This window comes from Chaetura pelagica, unplaced genomic scaffold (genome assembly GCF_000747805.2).
Source record: "Chaetura pelagica isolate M959 unplaced genomic scaffold, ChaPel_1.0 scaffold356, whole genome shotgun sequence".
Classification (NCBI taxonomy): Eukaryota; Metazoa; Chordata; class Aves; order Apodiformes; family Apodidae; genus Chaetura; species Chaetura pelagica.
Window position 1 is genome coordinate 8,197,409 of NW_009953964.1, and position 20,660 is coordinate 8,218,068.

The 20,660-nt window shown below is 41.0% G+C and overlaps 1 protein-coding gene across 1 annotated transcript in view; it reads right to left on the reverse strand.

Annotated features, from left to right (window-relative positions):
* Positions 1-4,955: 4,955 nt before the first annotated feature.
* The window catches only part of SGCD (sarcoglycan, delta (35kDa dystrophin-associated glycoprotein)), a 195,005-nt gene continuing 179,300 nt past the window's right edge, over positions 4,956-20,660 (reverse strand). Inside the window, exons 7-8 of the mRNA XM_010002006.1 lie at positions 6,909-7,032; positions 4,956-5,283 (exon numbers count right to left, since the gene is read on the reverse strand). Of these exons, the coding sequence (XP_010000308.1) occupies positions 5,110-5,283; positions 6,909-7,032 (298 nt within the window). The 3' untranslated portion in view covers positions 4,956-5,109. The remainder of the gene's footprint in view (positions 5,284-6,908; positions 7,033-20,660) is intronic.

Genomic DNA, 20,660 nt, shown 5'->3' on the forward strand with positions numbered 1-20,660 from the left:
GGCTTTGCAGGAACGTGCCCTGCACTTGCTGGGGTGAATTCTGGATGATGACATTTCAAAATTTAAAATGTCAGCCTTAAAAAATAAAAGGAAAAAAAGCAAAAACTCTTTTTGTTTAAAAAAAACCCAAAATCATTGTGGCACAGTTGATCTTCACTGAGCAGTTACTGGAGTTGTGTGGCTGCTAATGCTCAAGTGCAGGTAAGTGAACAGCCAGCAGCATTTACTCAGTTTATTTATACTTTCAGCCCAAGATGATGTCTTTCACTGTTCTGGGTTATTTCTTCACATTTCAAATTTCAGGTAACCTTGCCCTCTGCTGACATTTAAAGATTTTTCACATTATTTCCTTTTCTTCCCATTAACTAAGCTAGAGTTTTCCTGTCACTTTACTCTCTCAAATGCATCTTTGTAATGTACCTGTATTTTTCCTGCCCCATTCAAAAAAGCACCATTGAAGTTAATGCATTTCAGGCATAAGGGTAACCAGAGAAGGGATAAATTTATTTAAGTCTTTGGTCTTTGTCTTGCTGTCTTTTGCCATATGAAAATTAAAGCCATAACAACAATAAAAAGAAAATTGGCTTTTGTCGGAAACAAGTGTATGTAAGTTTAGATATATGTATTTGTGTGTGTGCATCTTACAACAACAAAAGCTAATTTTCTTTAGAACATCTGTATTTGCAGACTAGGTATGATGTGAACTAACCTGATGTCTTCTCAAGTTCCTCAGGAATCTCTCTTTAAGGTTGGAGAAATTTCTAGGGACTTTTTCTTTTAGACATCATTTTGCTGTACTGTATATTGCAGATGGTACTTCTAGGTTTATGTCTGAAACCTTTTTGTTTGTGCATATATGTGATATTTCTGATTACAGGAAAAAAAACAACCAAAAACCAACAGACCCTTTCAAAATATAGCTGTTTGACAGCACATGACTGAGAGAACCAAATATAAATCATTCTTGTGTATACTTAGTTTTTTAAAGAGTTTCTACTGAGGAGAGGCCTCATACGTATTTTAGTAGTTATTTTCCCCTTTTGATGACTTCCTTTAGTATTAGCATTTCTTTGTACTCTTAAGCTACCCATTTTGCTGACTACAGGGTAATATGCTTAAAAAAGTTTAAGCAAACAAACAAACCACAAAGAAACATGGAGAATGGATACAGTTGTATAATCAGTATTTGGATCTCTGCTTTTGCTAATGCCAAAGTACTTTTTTCCTTTAGAAAAGCCATTCTAACATACCTGTGCCAGCAGAAGGGCCATACACTGTGGCTAAGGTACAGGGGGGAGCACTGCCAGTCAGCTTCTGGATTGAAGTGTTATGTTTAAAGCAAATTTAACAAGGTCTCAAAGCCCTGTAAAGAGTTACAATACATAAACACATTTATCTTTAACTGTAGCATTCATGGTTGCCTTAGGTATACTGACATTAGCTTCCCAGTCCCTTCATCAGTATTTCAGATGCTGTTGCTGCTCTGGCTGCAACACAGACCTGCACACAGTGCCCAGCCAGAGTTTGGTCTCCCCAAGGGCTGGCAGTGTCAGGTCCTCAGTGGCCTGAATTGTCACCTGTCCAGCTCCTGGCCCAGCTCAGTCCACAAAGTCATCAGCATCTCTTCCACTGAGCTCAGTGGAAACAAATGCACAAATTAATTGAACTGAACTGCAGGCCCGATTCACAAAGCAACACACAAAGCCTTGCTTGATTTTTGGAATGTTACCAATGGCAGGTAGAGCATAGGGATGAAATTCCAGCCAGAGATGCTCTAATTTAAATAGACTGAGGGAAAGCTAAGCCATACAGGTACATCAACTGTGAGGGACTTCTGGGCAAGGCAGGAGGAAAAGGGACTCCCATGCATTTGCGTTGTCCAACAGGTGAGTCTGTCACTCCACAGCAGCCCCACAACAACCTCTGAAACATGAGATACCTGGATGGGTTTGCATGCTGCTTTTTCAACAAAATGTCTGGTTTTTCCTCCAGCATCTCAGACATGCAGTCCTGTCTGCTCTGGTTTGCCATTCACTGCACAGTGGGGGACTCATCCTGTGGCCAACACAAGCATGGGCAGCATCATCATCTAAACTGTGGCTCAAATGTTTTACAAGTCTCTACCCAGGGTCAATCCTTCCAGCAACAATACCTTGTCTTTCAACACAGCAAATCATTTTATGCCTTTTAAGATAGAAACATGATCGTAAGATACATTGAAGCAACTAGAATTCCTTTATGTAGACATAATTGATGTACCCTTTTCACCTTGGAGAAGCATCTGCAGTGATGGCACAGATGTGCAAGGTCATTCCCTAACAGCTTCCCCACAGAAATTCATACAAAAATAAATGGCTGAATGTCCTTAAGCAGTTTCTCAGCCTTCCTGGGAAGGTGACAATCTCATCCAAGACCCCAGCTGAGAAGATCAGCCACTTCAAATTAACCTATTGGGATGGAAATTCTCAGCAGAGAAGCCTGAAGGTGCATGGAGATGAGGACTGAGCCATCGGCCTCTCGGGAGTGGAGCTTGGCAAAGAGGACTCAGCACATCCCTGTTGGGTCAGCCCCTGCATCCAGCCCTGCCTTTCTCACCAGCATTAACACTCTGGAGAACAGGTAAGTTCATGTGACTTCTTTTCTGCACAGGGTAGTCTTCCTGTAGCATGTGTCTTCACAACTGCTCCCAGGGGATTTGTTTATGAATTGGGCCCTGCTTGCTGTAAGGTTTGTGATCAGTATTCAATGGAACAGGGAAGAAAACTCTACAATAAATGTAGGGCTATGAATGGGACTTCAGTTGTGGTCCCAGAGGTAACGTACACAGTATTTTGCTATATTTAACATGGTTAAAATAAAAGTCTGTATCACTCTAGGTGTCCCTACAGTCTTAATACATTTCATTAAGACCTGTTTTAAGTTGCACAACCAGTTCCCAAGACACCCTCCTGTCCCTCCCCCCAAATAAACAGGTTTTAATAACAAGATAAATATGATGTGCTTCTCCTTGCTGAGTGCATTGACTTAAGGCATAGGCACAATTCCCCTCTTTGAACAGAGATGGTATAGTCCTGTGTCCCAATACAATTGTTACCCTGGGTGACCCTTTGCATTCAAACATTGACTCAAGACATAATAATTACAGGAATCATTCATTAACAGATAGTTTGAATTCATTAATTAATCAGAAAATATTACTGGAATAAATGTAGATCATTCAATCCTCTTTCAGGAATAAATTTTGTGGGAGTCCTGCCTTATTAGGCAGCAAGACATCTAATCTAAACTGCATAGATATCTTTCCTTTGAATCCAGTCAATTTTGGATTAAGCCAGAATTGTCCATTGAAAAAAAAAGCCCTGGTACACTCCAGACCACAAAAAAATACATGGAAATCTGTAGAAAAGGAATGGGCTAAAGTATTTCTGAGTATTTCTGTCAGCTACATTTTTTCTTGAAGATTGCTTGAAGAATACCAACTTTGCTTAGATATCACTAGGGCTGGGCACAGATCTCTCATATTTGCACATAAGGTTAATATTTGCAAAAGCATCTCAGTGGCTTAGAAACCTTGTTGTCCTCATGAGATTTACTGTGACTTGGACATTTCTGCAGTAAGCAGTAATCAGTACTGATTACTGCAAAAGTATCTAAAAATCAAGGATTTTTACATGCATGTGGATCTATTATGGGTCAGAATTCAATTATCTGGGCTTCTCTTATTATTTTTCAAAACCTGAACTGTGGAAGTAATGTTACCAGATCAGATTTCACATTTTATCCTGCCTGTGACTCCTGGACTTATATAAAGGAAAATGTACCCATGAAGAGATTCAACCACTGAGTTTTTGGAGTTTAAATTCTAGAGGAACTAACAACCAAAGCCCTTGCTTTCCAGTAATCTGGCTTTGTCACAATCTTTATAAATCCTTTAAAAAAAGTCTGTTTCATTGTCAGCATCTCTGATATTTGCAGTTTCCACCAAATCTGAGTGACCTGAGACTGTATATCCTGAAAAGAAAGGTGACAAAAATTCTGGCATAGCATCTACATTACACACCTAATTTGTATGTATGTCTCTGTTTCTGTGTGTAAAATAGGTAATTTTCTGTGTCTACAGGTAGTGACTACCTACGTATGGGTAGTATGGGCCAAATCTTCAATTTTCACAGTTTGTATCAAAATCTTTAAAAAATTAAAGGTGTTAAAGGTGAAGGTGTAGTGTGATCCAGGACACCTCTTAACTAAGGAGATTCAGGATTTTCTTCCTTAGTCCAGCTTTCACAATTTACTTCCTTTCCAGAGCTAAATGCAACACCAATTTTTTTTAGCACAGAGATGAATTTAGGTTAAGGTTGGAGCCGATGTGTCACATCTCAAGAGCACAAGACATCCTTGGCCAAGCACAGGCAAGTCGCAAAGCCCTGCAGACAAATAAGGGATTATTCCAGCAAGAAGATCTGGACTTTTCTACTGCTCAAGAGCAGCCCATGGCTCCCAACAGGTAGCCATGCTTCAGGTGAAGGGCTTCAGATGAAAATTAAAGAGAAACTTAGAAGAAAATGTAACCTTGGGTATCCTGGATCACTCAGGTGATGAGTACAGAACATCTGGCTATTTTGTTGTGTTTTGTTTATTTTTTTCAAGTCACTGATTTAATGGTGCAAAAATAATCAGAGATGCTTCTCTCCTCTTTGTATATTGGTGGGTCTACATCAGTTCCAGGGTCTTGACCAGCCAACAATCCCATTGCTCTGAGATCACGATCAAAACCAAGCAGTGATCATTAGACTGTATTGATGTGGAAGGGGCCAGGGGAGCAACAAATCCAATTCAGCAGATTGTACCAGTAAATTTTGGTGTGGGAAAGAGAAATGCTACACAAATGTAACAGGGTCACCCTGGGATTCCTTGTACTGAAACATCATTTTACACAGAGGATATATATATATTATATATATATTTTTATATATATATTCACACACACGCGCGCACACACAAAAAAAGTCTTTGATAGGCTTTCTGTGTTCTAGTAAAAATAGTTGGCAGCTGCAATCTGAGAGACCAGAACTGGCTTGTGCTGCCTGATGCCCCACTGCAAATTGTTTCTCAAAGGCAGACGCTTGTATTTATCTGGCAGGTGGAGCTGGTGCCTGCCTGAGACAGAAATAACCTCCCATTGGGACACACACAGAGCTCGTAGATTTTTTGCCTGGACCCTGCAGAAGAGGAAGATCCTTGAGGCAAGTTAGGTAGTTTGATTTTTGCAGAATTCAACATTATCTGAAGTCAGAGCAGGGGAGAGAGAGAGAAAAAAAGAGAGAGAATTAGTGGAGAGTTATTTTTTATCTTGTTGTTAAAGAAGCTTCCTTTGGACAACTGGGCTGCTACAAAAACTGAGTAGGCATGTGCATTAACATGGGAAAGTCTGACACAAATCGGGGTAAGGAGATGATCTGCTTTTACCTGGAGCCACCAGTTTGTTTCTGCTGACCTACCCACTGTGGTTCCTTGGCTCGTAGCTTCCTGCTTCTCATGTTTGGGTTGGCCCAGCCCAAGGTACCCACTGCCAAGCGGGGAGTGGGAACAGTTCACACCCACCCAATGACTTTGCTCCTCCACTGGGACTTCTGGTGCTCTGATCCCACTGCCAGTTAAACTTGCAGGCTCACAGCACTGACTTTTATCTATATTTTATGTATACGTGTAATGCTTTTATGTAATAACTTAAATGCCATAACAGACCTGAATTTCTCCTTATAAAACAGAACATAAAAGTGAACATACGGCAGCTCTTAGACACAAGGCAGCTACAGGGGAGTGCTCTAACAGCACTGAGAAAAGCACAGCAAGGTAACCTGCATGCCACAATATTACAGGGTGACTGACATATTTGTTCTTATCTTGCAATTACAGTAAGAGTCTCCAGTTTAAGTATCCAACCATCTAATCTCCTCAAAGAGACAATATGTGCATTTTAAAGTAAAGTTAGTGTTAAAACATTAAGGCAACTGCTTGCAGTCATGAAATGCCTTGGATTTCAATTATAGTATATAAGGTAGGGTTTTTGTTTTTATTGCTGTGGGGTTTTTTTGTTAACATTTGTGGGCCGTGCTTGGAATGTCTTAAAAGGAAAATGTTTAGAAATAATAGGAATTGCAATAAAAATCCCATTCTATGTATTACATCTGACACTAAGATAGGAAAACACTGGCATATGTACAAGTCCTATTGCTGGGAGGTTGGCATTCAGTGGGAAGCTCCTCCTGCCAAGGCTTTTGGTGGGGTCCCCAGCAGGAGCTCCTCAGCCACATCCTCCAGTGTCTACCACCATTGTGATAGGTGCCCATTTATTTCTGAGACACCGGAAGAGGCTTAACTCAACACCTATTCTACTTTTGCTCTGTGTTATCAATTTTAGTTATTCTTGCTTCCTCTTTTTAAGTTTCCCCAGTGCAACAACCTCTGTCTCCTAACATTCCCTTGCTTCCCCAAATATAAACGTCAGCTACAAAAGCATTTCCAATTCATACCGGTGAATTAAGCTCATCTTGTAGGAAAATGTATAATAAAAGATTTAATTACATTGGCCAAATAAATCTTGTTTTAAACTCACAAGGAAACAGAATTTAGGAGCACTGTGTATTTTACAGCTACATAAATCTGCTTGAACAGATACTATTATCCAACCACTTTAAAAATAATGAATCAGCCTTTGCCACAGAGCGAGTCTCATTTGCATGTGATACCTGCAATCACTGCTAGCAGAAACAGCTAGGAGAGTGAGCTGCCCCACTTTCACACCAGTGTTTCAAATGCAATAGCTCAGTGAATCAGAAGGCTACAGATCTGCAGGAGGTTTGTGGCTTGGTTTGTTTCTACTGTAGGGCTTGATGTCCTTCACTTACCTCTCCATCTTTGGATTCCAGCCTGAGCTCTGTCCTGCACGTGGCTTTCAAGCTGCCAGCCTCAGCATTGATCTCGATGCCTTTTGGAGCCTCCATCACCAGTGCACGTGTAGGTGACTCCAGCCTGAAACGGAAAAGCAGTTACAGATCATGGTGGCTTGAGTGTCCATGCTCAATCTCAGGCTGTCTTCTCACACAGCCTGACTGCCCATTGCACGTGGCACCTTAGGAAATCCTGACCTTCAGATCCGCACCTGGCTTAGTCAGTGGAAAGAATTCATGCAGAGTGTGGCAAAACAAATCACAAATCCAGTCTGCTGACAATTCCTATCAACTTTGCTATGCTGGGTGCAATGAAGCTCCCCAATGATCAGCTTGTTCATCTGCAAGGTCAGATTTTAACTAATCAGTGCTAATGGGAGGTATTAGCAAAGCAGCATAACTACACAGAGTGCAAGCACTTTTCTTCCTCAAACCACTGTTAAAGCAGGAACAAATTAGTTCTCCTGACTTCCTTTAATGTGAGATTTGGAAAGATTTAAAGACATAAGGAAATTGATGAAGACCCCAAAATTCCTGGGCTCCAGTACTACTGTTCACAGCCATGTCCCCTCTGTGCAGTGCTTTGACCCCTCCTAACTGTGGATACACCACAGAGGTGTCTGAGAACCTTGTTACAGCCCTGTCTAACGCAGCCAGACCTTTCAGTTCAGGCAATTGGGGTTAATGCTCCAAGATGTAGAAGCACAAGGTTCAGCCCTCCTTGCTGATTACCCATTCATAGGTCTTTTATTATACTTGTATCTTCTCTTCTTTATAATACAGTCTCTTATTACTTCCTATATTGAAAATGATGATAATAAAAACCAATTCTCACTCTTTGGGAATATCCTCTTAGTTGATTTTATCACCATTTATTTATTGTACCATCACAAAATCTAGACAATTATCTCCCCAGGTGAAGCAGGCAGGCAAACTGGAAGAGAAGCTCCTGCTTTGGGTGCTTGGGCAGGCACTGAGGAAGTTGAAGCCCAGGGCAGCAGACAGCCCTGCTCGGGCAGCTTTTGAGATTTGCTTGTCTTACTGCAGAGGCTCTTCAGCTGTTTCTCTACTCTTCATGTACAATAATTTGTGCAAGTAACTGTATTCTTAAATGGACTCCTGCTGGTTTTGAGACAACATGGGAGGATGAGGAAATGCTGTTCTTATTGCAGGCAACAGTTCAATAAACAAAGGCACATTTCCCTGAGTCTGGCACTTCTCAAGCTAAGGATTTCTCTCTTTTTGGTGTCTTCATACTGCTGCTTTTTGAACATCTTTCCCTCAAGACCCCAAACTCATCCATAATTTCCTGGCTGACTCAGCTAAACCTAAATTTCAGGGAAGAACTGAGGCATGGGCAGCCCAAGGAGTGAGCATGATCTCATGGTGAGCAGCCTCCGAACAATCTCTCTGAGCTCCTTTTGGTTTGCACTCTGCAGGGAAGCAGCATCTTACATAAACCTTCTTCTGATCCCTCTACTGGAAACACAGGCTAGTTCCTGTATGAGAAACCTAAGGTGAAGACTGCTGTGACTCACTTTTTTTTTTTTTTTCCTGATTGAATTGCAGATTGCATGGAGTAGAAAAAGCTTGCAAAGAATGATTGACATTAAATGGTGCTCCCTGGGCTATGATTCCCTCTGACCTTCCAATTGCAGTAGCGGCCTTTCCAATATCTCTTAGAATTTCTTTATGGTAAAAACAGTCACAGTGCACAGCCACAGGGCTTTGGCACATGCACTCTGGTAGCTTTCATTATGGTGCCTTAACACGCTGTCTGCCCCATATCTTCCCTGGAGATTTCTGCCCAGGAACACAGTATATTCTCATGCTTGTTGGTGCAGCTCACAAGCTGGTGTCTACCCTGAAAAATAAAGGATGGTTTACTTGCACTAAATGCCCAGGAGCTGAGCTGCAGTGGCTGGGATGCAGGTCCTGCAGCTTCTGCTCCAGAGGCTGGGTCCTCCAGAGGAGAAGCAGGCAGCTGAGGCCAGTAACATCTGAAGTCACTGCTGTTTAATTCACCAGAGGATGTGTCCAAACCCCAAGGCAGCTGAGCTACTCTGAGGATAAAATAATTCTGAGGAGCCATGGCCAGGTGACTCTTCAGCTCTCTGACATCTTAGTGACTCCAATTTCTTTGATATCTTGGCTGTCTCAATATATTTGTTCATCTGCTAATCTTGTAGCTCTTCTGCCCACTGAGAAATAAATATTGTAAATCCAAGAATGTTCAGACACCACAGTGCAAATGCACTCATGTGCAGCAGCAGGTCTCAATTCCTGGTCTGTGTAGGAGCAGCTTCCCAGTCCCACTCTACTGCTGTACTGGAGAGTGCAGAGGGCTGGAAAATTGGTCAATGTCTTCCCATGGTGGAGGGAGACCCTAGATAAGACCTTCTTGCCTATTTCCTGTTCACACAAGTCCCCTTAACATCAAAGCAAGTTAAATTCATGCTTTGAACAAGCTACCAAGTACCTGGGAGAAAACATTATTCCAAAGTATTATTCTCTTTTCATACCTAAAGAAGAGAGTGAGTTGCTCTCCAACCTCCACTCATTGCAAACCTACAGGCAGAATAACAACGTCTCACGAACAATGATGAAAACCCATGCAATTTTAGACACATCCTAACCCCTCCAGAACTTTTTACATCATGGAGGCACAAATGACCCTCTCAAGCACCCCCAACAGTCCATGATGTCATGCAGGACAAGTACACAATGCTGGGGTGCTGCTCCGTAACCTACCCTGCAGCACCAAAGTCAGCTGAGCTGACCCCCTCTCTGTCACCCTAAATCACTAGCTCAGACAGCTGCAATCTTACCAACATGCTGAATTAACCAAAACTCAGTCCTTTAATGTTAAAAATATAATTTTGAAGCCCAAAGGCTTTAGAACCTTAAAACTATGGAAATGAGTGCAAATACTATAACAGCAAAGTGCAGCTCTTCCAGTACTGAGAAATTTCGGCTTGCAGCCCACATGGTCTAGTACTTGTGCCGTTGGTTTGGAGTCTGACTCTTCTCTCTCTTACATATGGGACTTTTGTCCCAGTTTATGCTACTGCAAAGGAGGACAGAAAGGACTTAATAAAATTTTCCTTTGCATTTGAGGGGCATATGATTGTAAGGGATTTAAACTGATTACTTTCTGATATCCTGAATTAATCCCTGAGACACCTGTCTTTAAACCAGGAACTGAAAAATCTATGCAAAGCCTGAGAAAGCAGTTGAGGACTTTATGCTCCAGGGGGTTTGAGTAATGTTTACCGAATACCTTCATTTGGAGCAAGTGTTTAAGAGACACTCAGATTTTAAACCTAATTCTGTCTTCCAGAGCAGAACCAATTTGGAGACTAATAATGAAAGAAAATGATTTAGCGATGAACAGATAATTTGTTGAAAAGCAAAATTTGTTTTCCAGTGTGATACTCTGGAGCTTTCAGTAGGATTCACATCTCCTGCTTAGGTGTAAGCCTGTACTTACAGCAGTAGGCTGGAAAGGTGGCTGCATGAATATAGATTGTTTCATTATTTGCTCCTGCTCTTGAATTTTCCATCCCAGCAATTGGCACATAAGCCCTTCTTATTGACCATGGGTGCTGCTTATTTTTGCTTCAGTATTTCCAAGACCAGATTCTGATCTTTCTCACAGAGCTGTTCAAGGGGGTAAATCCACTGCTAGCCACAGAGTTACAGCATGCTGAATTCAGGACAAGAGAAGCTTCTGTCTACCACTGCCATGAAGTTCTTCCTGTCCCACCTATGGTCTCACAACGTGGAAATGTTTTCTACAGATCACAGGGTGCCATGTAAGCCCTAAATTTAAAAAGAAATGGCACAAGTAACAGGATTCTCAGAACTATCAAAGTACTCAGGGGTTCCACTTATTACAACGAGTGTTGAGTACTTTTGAAAATCCCATTGAGCACCTAAATGCCATAACAAATCTGACCCTTAATCTCAGTTCTTAGTTCTGCAACAGAGGTAATAGCACTTCCCAACTCAACAGGGAGGATGAAAAGATAAATATATCAGTGGTTGTGAAGCGGTTACATACTGTAATAACTGAGGCCAGGTAAGTACCATAGCCAAAGATAGATGGTTGGCAGATGGTAACTGATCTTTCCAAAGCTGCAATATTAGGCTCTTACCTTCATCAAATATACTGTTAGTCTTGTCCCTCCCACTGCACACACTCAGCCTGCATATCAACGTGCAGGATGATGTACGCAGGGGAAGCCTTTCTCCAGCTCACCAGGCTTAATGGACAGTGCTAAATGTGCCTCTTAAGCCCTTTGCCTCAAGCCTATCACTGAAGCATCTCACATTTTAAAGAGAGGTGATGGCACGTATGCATCTCACATTGAACCCCTTTCCTGCTATTGCTGGAAATTCTGAGCTTATGGGAATCAACAAGGGAGCAAAATTTTCAGTGCCACCCCTGCTCTGCTGTGAAAACTTCAGCAATAACTTAAAGGAGCTCAGCATATGAGTTTGTATAGTGGTTCCAGTGAAAGCCATTCTCCTGGAAAGATCATTACTTACCCAGATTTCTAGTTTTCATTTCCCTTACCATAAAGAGTCACATTAATCACTCCAGCAGCATGGATTATATTTCCTCTTGTCCCTGTCCTCTCCTCACCCCCTCCTGGATAACACATCATTTTCCTTACTATTATGAACAGCGTTTTGAACTGGGGAGAAGAGAGGATTTTTCACACATGAAGCAGTACCACCAGCAGCTGCTCACTTGCTCCCACTAAAATGGACATTATTTTCTTAAAAAAAAAAAAAAAAGGTTCAGGGGGAGAAATATTCACTTGGGCCCAGCATTGATGCAAACAGGACTTGCAATTTGGGGCTGGTATGGCTGGTATCAAAGGCTGCAGCACAGCAGAGGGATGATCTTTCATATACAAAAGGAGATAACAGCAGCTAGGGACCTATTACTGCCACTTTAGAATGTTTGATTTTTTTTTCTTTTCTTTTTTTTTTTTTTTTTTTTTTTCCTACAAGGAATGGCCTCAAGCTTCAGAATTTCTTGTCCCCAACAAGGGATTTTTCTGCATGGGGCACAAACTTTGCTGGCAGTATGGAAATGGAAAGAGAAGTTTACTCACAGGATGTGAGGAGCATATGATGCAGCAGTGTGGTAACATGAGCTAATTTAATTTTGCTTAGAAACCTCTGGACTGAGAATAGAGCATGTATTACTGCAGATGTAGCCCATTATTTGTAATGACTCTAATTATTTCTTATGGTATCCATCTGACCAGCTATAACATTTCACATTGAGCATAAAATTAGCCAATGTTACCACTGTGCCTGCTTACATAGTCTACAATTGGTAAATTATGCCAGCAAGTAAACGTAGAGCTCCATCAATTTGCTGGTAATGAGCCAGTATCTCAGGTTGAAATTTGTTTTTACTTTTAGCTCTTTTGTTTCAATGAAATCAATGGGATCACCCACTTGCAGTGACACCTCCAACTCCATTATTAGTGCATTATCTTACATATATCTGTTCACAGAGAAAACCAATACTTTTTCCTCTATTAACTGCAAGTTAATTAGCTTTTACTGAATTGCACAGAAAGAATCCTTAGTTTCTATATCTACAATGATTTTAAACTTTTTTAAATGACATCACCTTTGCTTGTAGTGGAACAGAAAAGGTTTGGAAGGAGGAACAAGGAGTTGGGTTTGAACGCACCTGGTGAAAACCTCAACTGATCGTAAGTTCCAGCAAAGTTCTGTCACCTCCCAAAGAGCAAAAGGCTCTGCCCTGAGCTCTACCCTTGGTGACTACATTTCCTTCCTACTGGAAGTCATCGCCATTTCATGAGAGGAAAATAAGCTAAAAAAATGGCAACAACAGGGAGCCTAATACAGAACAGGAAAGAGAAAAGAAGGGAGGTGGCCTTGGTACATGACAGTGAGAAGCTGAAATCCAAAAGGAAAATGGACACTGTCTTTTTCCAAGATACCACAATTTTGACAAAACGTGATGTATATCACAGTACAAAAGCAGCAAGTACTCCAAGAACTTAGAGAATAGATCATCACTAATAACAAAATATGTATCCCTATTATTTATTGCCTAGCATTGACACAAACCTTGTTTTCAATTACCTTTTAATGAAGCACAGCAATTACTGGGGCCATCTGATTACAGTCTCAATCAACTGAAATAAATTTTGTTTATGGAAGGTTTCCAGGGTATTTTCTTTAGGAGCATTAATTACAGAAGTAAACAAGGATAGATTATCATCATGTCATCCAATTATAAATCCTGCCTATTGCTGTAAATACTGTTTGGTTTGAGAGCAGATATCACCATACAGCTTCAAGTGTTTATGCTGCAAATCAAGTAAGTGACAATTCCAGTGCAGCCACACTCTGAAACAGATTTTTATGACTGGTAGTCCAAAGCCTCATGTAATTCCTAACATGATCTAGCAGACAATGAATGAAAATTCTTTCAGCTATCATCCACAAACCATGGTTAATTCCTAAGGTAAATCCAGTTAAATCTGCCAGAGACCCGACAGGAGCAGAGGTCGAATGATGCTTTACTGGAAATTACAGTTTTCTAATTGAGCCAAAGACAAATCTTGTTCAAAATGCAAGAGGCACAACAACTCTGCTTCTCTGTATTGGGGCAACACTGATGCTAAAGAAATTTTTGTACAAAGATGAATCAAGAAAAAAACAAATTAAAAAAATAATATGAATTATCCTTGCACTTAACATTGTTCATAAGTTTTAGTATCTCTTTGGATAGGGAACCTAATGAACAAGCTGGATGAATAGTCCTGCTTGGACTCTACAAGTGCTGCAGAGACTACAGCCCCAGGAGGAGGGCTAATGAGCAGTGTGAAACCATCATGAAGCAGGTCAAAGCCAGTGCTAGAAAGATATTCAAGGAAGATATGAGTGGGTCCAGACAAACAAGGACCAGAGGAATCTGCTGGCACGGTACTGGCTTGCAGCACTGAGCAGGTGAGAAACAGCTTCCATTTTTCTCTGAAAAAATGTCATCCTTCAGCAGGAGGAAAAGTCTAAGCATGTAATTCCTCCTGCCACAGTGGGAATCCCCTGCTGTAGTCTTCCAGTACACTCTGCATTACCTGAAGCTTATTCAGAGCACTAAAAAGCAGAGACACTAGAAAAACATGGACGAATCAAAATACAATAGTAAATTCTCTGTGATCACCTATGATGCTACAGTCTGGGAATTGCTGAAGGAGGTGTAATTATGCAAAGTTATCCTAAATGTTTCAGGGCTTTAGGTGTTGTTTTGTTTCTTACTTTTAAAGTAATTTCTGAGATGGTTTACAAGAAGCCAAATATAGTATTTAGAAGACAAAACCAGAGATCAAACAGAAGTACCAAATTAATCTAGGAAGAAAAATATACTGTGCATTACTATTGAGATCTAGTTTCATTATAAACTGGAGAAGTGGTGAAGCATAGAGATTGTCAAATAAAAAAGTATGAGATTAATGTTTAACAAAGTAGAGGTATGCCTCAGAAATTTAAAATAATCTGAATAATTAAAAAATTCCGTTGCTTATAAATCAGGGAGAGAAATTATCATAGAAATTGGGAAATAGTCAAAAACAATGTGTGATAAATACAGATATGGCCTAAGAAGATGATGTGTTTAAGTGGCCAGGGAAGGGATTTGGGGATGCAAAATGAATTATTCCTATTTTGAGTGTAGAGATGACTGCAACATCACTTTCCTCACCGGGTGAGTAACAAGCATATTGGTCTTGCTCCCAGTCCCTACTGTGCCTGAGAGACCCAAGCAGAGAATGATCTGCAGGATCAACTCCATCCTACCATGCTCAGTCTTTGAGCCTTAATTGATAAGCTGGAACATCCAGAGTTACTGGTATGCACATGGTGGGAAACATCCACCTAGCAGGGCCAGGCTGTGGCCAGAAGTAGCTGCTGAGTGGCCAAGGGACACATCTTAAGCAGGCAGGGGCACTGTCCACCACTTGCCAAAGCTGTTACTAGTGGAGAGCATGGGTGGGATTAATATTTTTATTAAAAATAACCTCACCACCAAACATCTCCAGTCACAAGTCACATAGTCTGGGTCACAACAGGTCAGTTAATGGTTTGGAAATTCCTTTGTGGCTGCATGTGCTAACCAGAGGGCTGGGAAGTGCAGCAAAGCCTTGCCTGTGCTCCTGCTGACCGCAGCTTCTCTGCAGCCCCAGTGCGGCAAAGTAACACATTTGGTAGTTAGATATGCACCATCTACTACTTTGTTATGGAACTTATTGCAATAAAATAAAACAATTTGAAACAAAAGAAAACCCTCTGCCTGTTGGGTGTATCAATGAGCACACTCATTTCACACATGGAGAAAAATAATTATTCTTTATGTCACCATAATTGCCTAAAGCACAAACGCATTTTTCAGAAACAAAGGTTGGGCTGGTGCAAGTTTCTAATTACAGGTTGAAAGCTTCTAATTAAAAGGCATAAATTGGAAGAAACCCCTTCAACCAGAATTAAAGAAGAGACTGCTAAGATTGGGTATTATCTTGACATACTGTCACCAAGCCAGACAGGAGAAAAGGAAATAGAAATGAAGTGTTGCAGCTCTTGATCAGGACCACTGACACCACTTGCTGCCTAATGTCTAACAAAGTTCTGCCATCAGGAAAACGGAGATGAACACACTGCAAGGTAGGTCTATGGGGCCACTGAATTTCAGAGTAACACTGAGGCATTGCAGGGGGAACAGCTCTAATGTGGTCTGCAGGGAACAGCTGAGGCTTAAATGAGCTTCTGGGTGTTGACAGGAGGACAAAAACCACCTGAGTTGGCCTAAATTATAAAACCTCATGGAAAGATGGTACTTCATTCAGCTAAAACTTCCTAGATTAACCAATAAACTATTTGTCAATATAGACATTATACAGTGCTCTACTTTGAGGTGACTTTCATGTGTGGTCAGTGGTTGACCACCAGGGCAATTTGGGCCAACCCTCCACTACTTTCACAGTTTGCTCATCTGCTCTGCTTTGGATGAGCGTGGCACAATGCAATTTTCTTTAAAAATCTGATTCTTCTCTTTTTCAGGGTGCCAAATAATCCTCCTGAGCCAACCAGCATGTCATCACTGACAGAGAAATCACTTTCTTGTGATAACCCAACGTACTCAAATGAGACGATTAAGGATGGGGGTGCAGTGCTATGCAAATATTGCAGTCGTTACCATTGGTACTTTGCATGCAGCCTTCTACATCAGAACTGCTTCATAAAGAGAAGAAATGTTGATGTAGATTTCCATTTTTTAATTCTTTTTGAAGTCTTTCTGTCATGGGATTTTTACCCGCAGCTTGGTCAGACAAAGGAAAAGGGTCAGGTAGATTAAAATCTCATGTGGATAGTTCACGGGTCCAGCCTACAGGGCTTTCTACAGGGTGATGATTTACTTTTCCTCTTCTCCAATGATTTCTTCTATTCTTTCTAAAAAGATTTGGCTTAACAGTAAATGACTTAAAATGAGAAATATAGAGATAAGAAAACTCAACATTATTTGAAACGGTAGAATAGAAAACCTGCTGGGAAAAAAAGTTTTGTCTGTATGCATCATAACCTCAGTGGTGACATCCTCCACAAACATGTGCACACTTGTCTAAGTGGATTTGAAGAACTTATTTAGCCTGAAAAATTGGTGACAACCTGCTAGCTATTTCTGAAAAGCCATTTATAGACCTTCAGACACTCATACTCCTCCTGTGGCATATCCATTCATTGTACAGTCAATTTATAATGATTCCACCAAATTAAATCTTTATTAACAAACTTATTGACTCTGGCTTTGACTTTTTGTCCCCTCTTTTAATTAACTGCAGTAATGAGACAGGCAACATCCAATATAACAACTGACCAAACATTTTGTTTAAAACCTGCAGTTTATTTCAAGCAGCTTCACAAAAAAATACAGGCTGAGTTGCTATTTGCTAAATGTCACTTTTCACACTCTGTTGAACCTTTTCTGAAGCTTGTCAAGCTCAAATCTGTAGTCATTTTCCCCCCTCTGATCAGACCTATATAGAGCATATAACAGCTTTTCAGTTACTTTTCATTCCTATGCAGAAGATGTACCATTTGCTGTCCCCAGTATACTTCACAAAATGGTAAAGATGCATAATTTGTAAATCTAAAGGGATGCATATGCCAAAGTTGTGGCCTCTTTCACAGTCACAATTTACACCAGCAATACAGTTGTACATCTGCATGTTTAAGGTCACAGAAATTACCCAAACTCCTCAAATCCAACCTATAATTATGCAGCAATACTGCACCATCCTATTTTCAAATGTGTTGGGCTCCTGCTCAGAGTTAGAGAGGTGTTTCACTCTCCAGACCATTTGTTCACAGCCCTGCTCCCTTATTAGAGGCCCATTTCCTATTTCCAGCCGCAGTTCCCTGCCCTGCTGCCTGGCAGACACAAAGCAGCCTCCCTGACTCACAAGTGCACATACACCTCCTACAAAGCAACTATGACCATGCACAGAGATGCAGGACTTGGCTTCAGTGAGAACAAATACCTTCACAGGGTCAAAACCACTGGTAACTACTAACTTTGACCTAATTTTCCCCACACTTATTTACTACTTGCTAAAGCTGGGATATCAAAGAGGGATGACAAAAGATGCTACCTAAGTCAGGATACTACTACTGAAGAGGGTGATAACCATTGTCTAGTCTGATTTTTGGCATAAGCCAGCCTGGAAGTCAGCTCATTCCTGTATCAAACCTAGCTGAACTGAAACCTGCCTTTTAGGAAGACAGACAAGTTTTAATAAGTACCCACCAATGCAAGGTTCCTCTACATCCCCTTTACAGCACTGCTCTGTAACCTGTTCTCACAATATGGAAAATTCTCCTGTCTACAACTTCCAACATGCAACAGACAATGCAAGTTAGTGAAAAATGAACACATCTTCTCTGGAAGAATGCCAAGACAAAGCCAAGGGACAGGAAAGACCACTGAGGACAGACCAGTTGTCATTTTGGCAGCAAGGAGTTTGGCAGGGCAAGGGGAGGGATGGGGAGTATTTGAAGAAGTTGGTCTCAAAGCTCTTTGATAGTCTAGATCCGAAACTCTTAAAGCTATTTGAGATTTCCAACTAATTTATTTATTTCAAATACGTAAAGGAAAATAGGTTGGGAAATGGTGCAGAGAAGAAAATAAAGGGATTGTGTAGGTGGGTGGAAGGAGGAATGGAGCAGAGACAGAAAGAGACTGGGAAAAAAAACAACCCAACTTGCTGAAACAGTCAGTGCAGAGATTTCTCGAAAGGGAATATTTTAATCCTGGGAATAGGATGTTTTGCAAATTCTTAGCATCAATGTATCTTCACATAAAAATGAAACTGTTTTCTGTTTACCTTTTGCATATAATCACTCCTGAGTAAAACATACGTTTTAAAGTAAGGTTTGGCAATCTTTAAAGACAGATACATTGGATGATATTTTTCTTAACTAAGAGACAGAGCCTGGTGGTGACAGTCCTGCTGCAGCTGGAAACTAAGCAGCGCTGCTACTCACAGGTGCTTTTCTCAAGAAGCTGTGACCCTTCTCTTGGCTCTGCCTGTTTGACATGTGCCACTGTGCTATTGCTGGCATCCATCCTGTAGGTTGTTGACCTTGTTTAAGGTATAGAAATCTGTTCTCCAGCTCCTTGGGTCAATCACATCAAAATAAGAAAAAGTACAGCATTCCTTGACGTCCATGAGATTCTTCCATCTTTCCCTGGACAAGTCTGCATTTTGACTGTAATAACCTCCCTTATATGACTTCTCAGCAGATAACAAAGAGCCAATTACAGCTGCTGATGGAAGAGGTCAAATGGAGATGAAATGAAATGGACTGAAAAAAAAAAAAAAGAAAAGAACTGAAAAGCCTCTGTGCCACTCAGTGGCATCACCACTTCCTAGAACAGGTTTTAGATGGGAATTTAATTTCATTTTACTCTATTTTATTTTGATTTTTAAAAGAGAGGTAGGCAGCTAGGAGGACTGGCTTTGTGGTTGAAACACTGGAATTCAATTTCTAGCCCTGTGATGAGCTGCCTTTATAGCAGCAGTGGGGATGGCTTGGCACAGCCCAGGAGGAGGAATTCTCAGCACAGCAAAGTGATACAGGCAGCTCTTTCCTGCCAATTTCTCCTAGTACCCAAACCAACCCATCTGAAAACCCTCTCATAGCAGACTGTTACCTTCACTGCAGAGCATGGCCCTGTGCCATTAACTCCTCAAGGAACCTTCCAGTCCCAACCAGCACCACTAACCACTTGCTAACACTACCCAGCATCAATGCTGGGATAAAACACTGGAATGAGTCAACTTAACAGATCACTTATTTTGACACTGAATATCAAGCTTGTCATATAGAGCTCAGAGAAATCCTCATATCTATATCACAGATAGACAGTAGACAATTTCCTTCAGAGCAGTTTCCTCAGCGAGGAGGAGATGCTTGAAGCGCTGGGGCTCCTGTCCCTCCTTTCCAAGACATGTAAATAATATTCTCCAAATTAATGACTCAGATTTTCCAAACATTTCCTTTCATTTTTCACAATCAGACTTCAAGGTTTCCCAGATACCAAAACACAGCTTTTCAAGCTGGATCCAAACATTAACTAAGACTTGGCTGTGACTTAGAAAGGTGAAGAACCAACAACCCTGAACTCATGGCAACATGTTTCATGTACATCATGGTATATCAATGTGCCAGGGAAGTGTTTAATACTACAAGTCCAAAGTTCCAAACTGGAAACTTTGGTGCAAGGATGATCTCTTTCACTGTCTACACAGCATTATGCACAGTAAGATCTCATTTCATCTACAGCACTTAGGAACTAATCCTATGTAAGAAAATATTTGCCAACCATGCTCTGGTTAATCAAACTCAATTAGCTGTGATTTGAAAGGAAAAATACTTAAAACAACAAGCCCATTAGAAAAGCCTGAAGATTTCTAAACTTTTTTACATGCCTGCTGGCCTGTTTTTAAAATTCTGGTGTTGCAACTTCCTGTGTCCATTGCATGTGGAGGAGGTAGCTGCATCTTATCTTCATGCAGCATCTGCTGCTGAATCTTCTGGTCTAAACGATTTTCATTCTTACATAGCACACCACATTAACACCCGAGGGAAGGAACCTATTTCATCCCCAGACTCAATAAAACACAGACAATGGGATCATGAGTCCCATCACACAGATCTCTTAATAGAACCTGACTCTGGCATAAACAGGAGGGGAGAGAGAGACAGCTGCCTCTTACAAAACTTGGAAATTGCAAAAGAATTACTTTTCTGTCCCTCAGACATTATTAAGTTCACTGCAGTTCTTCCCTCCATCTTACTCCAATGATTCCCACAGTCTTCTTTTTTTCCTGAGTACTGCTATAGAGCAAGTCACCAGGTATAAGCAACATTTGCTGTTATTCTAGAAATGAACATTAACAATTTTTAGTTTATAGGCACTGACAGTAATGGAGCACCCAGGGTAAAACCACTGAAACCACACAGCCCCCCAGACCAGTATAAACACACTCTGTCACTTCAAAAGAGTTCAAACAACTCCATCCCAGCAGCATTCATGATGGATGAGGTGTGACCTACCTTCCTGCAGCCTGCCAAGAGCCAGGCTGCTTCAGTGGGAAT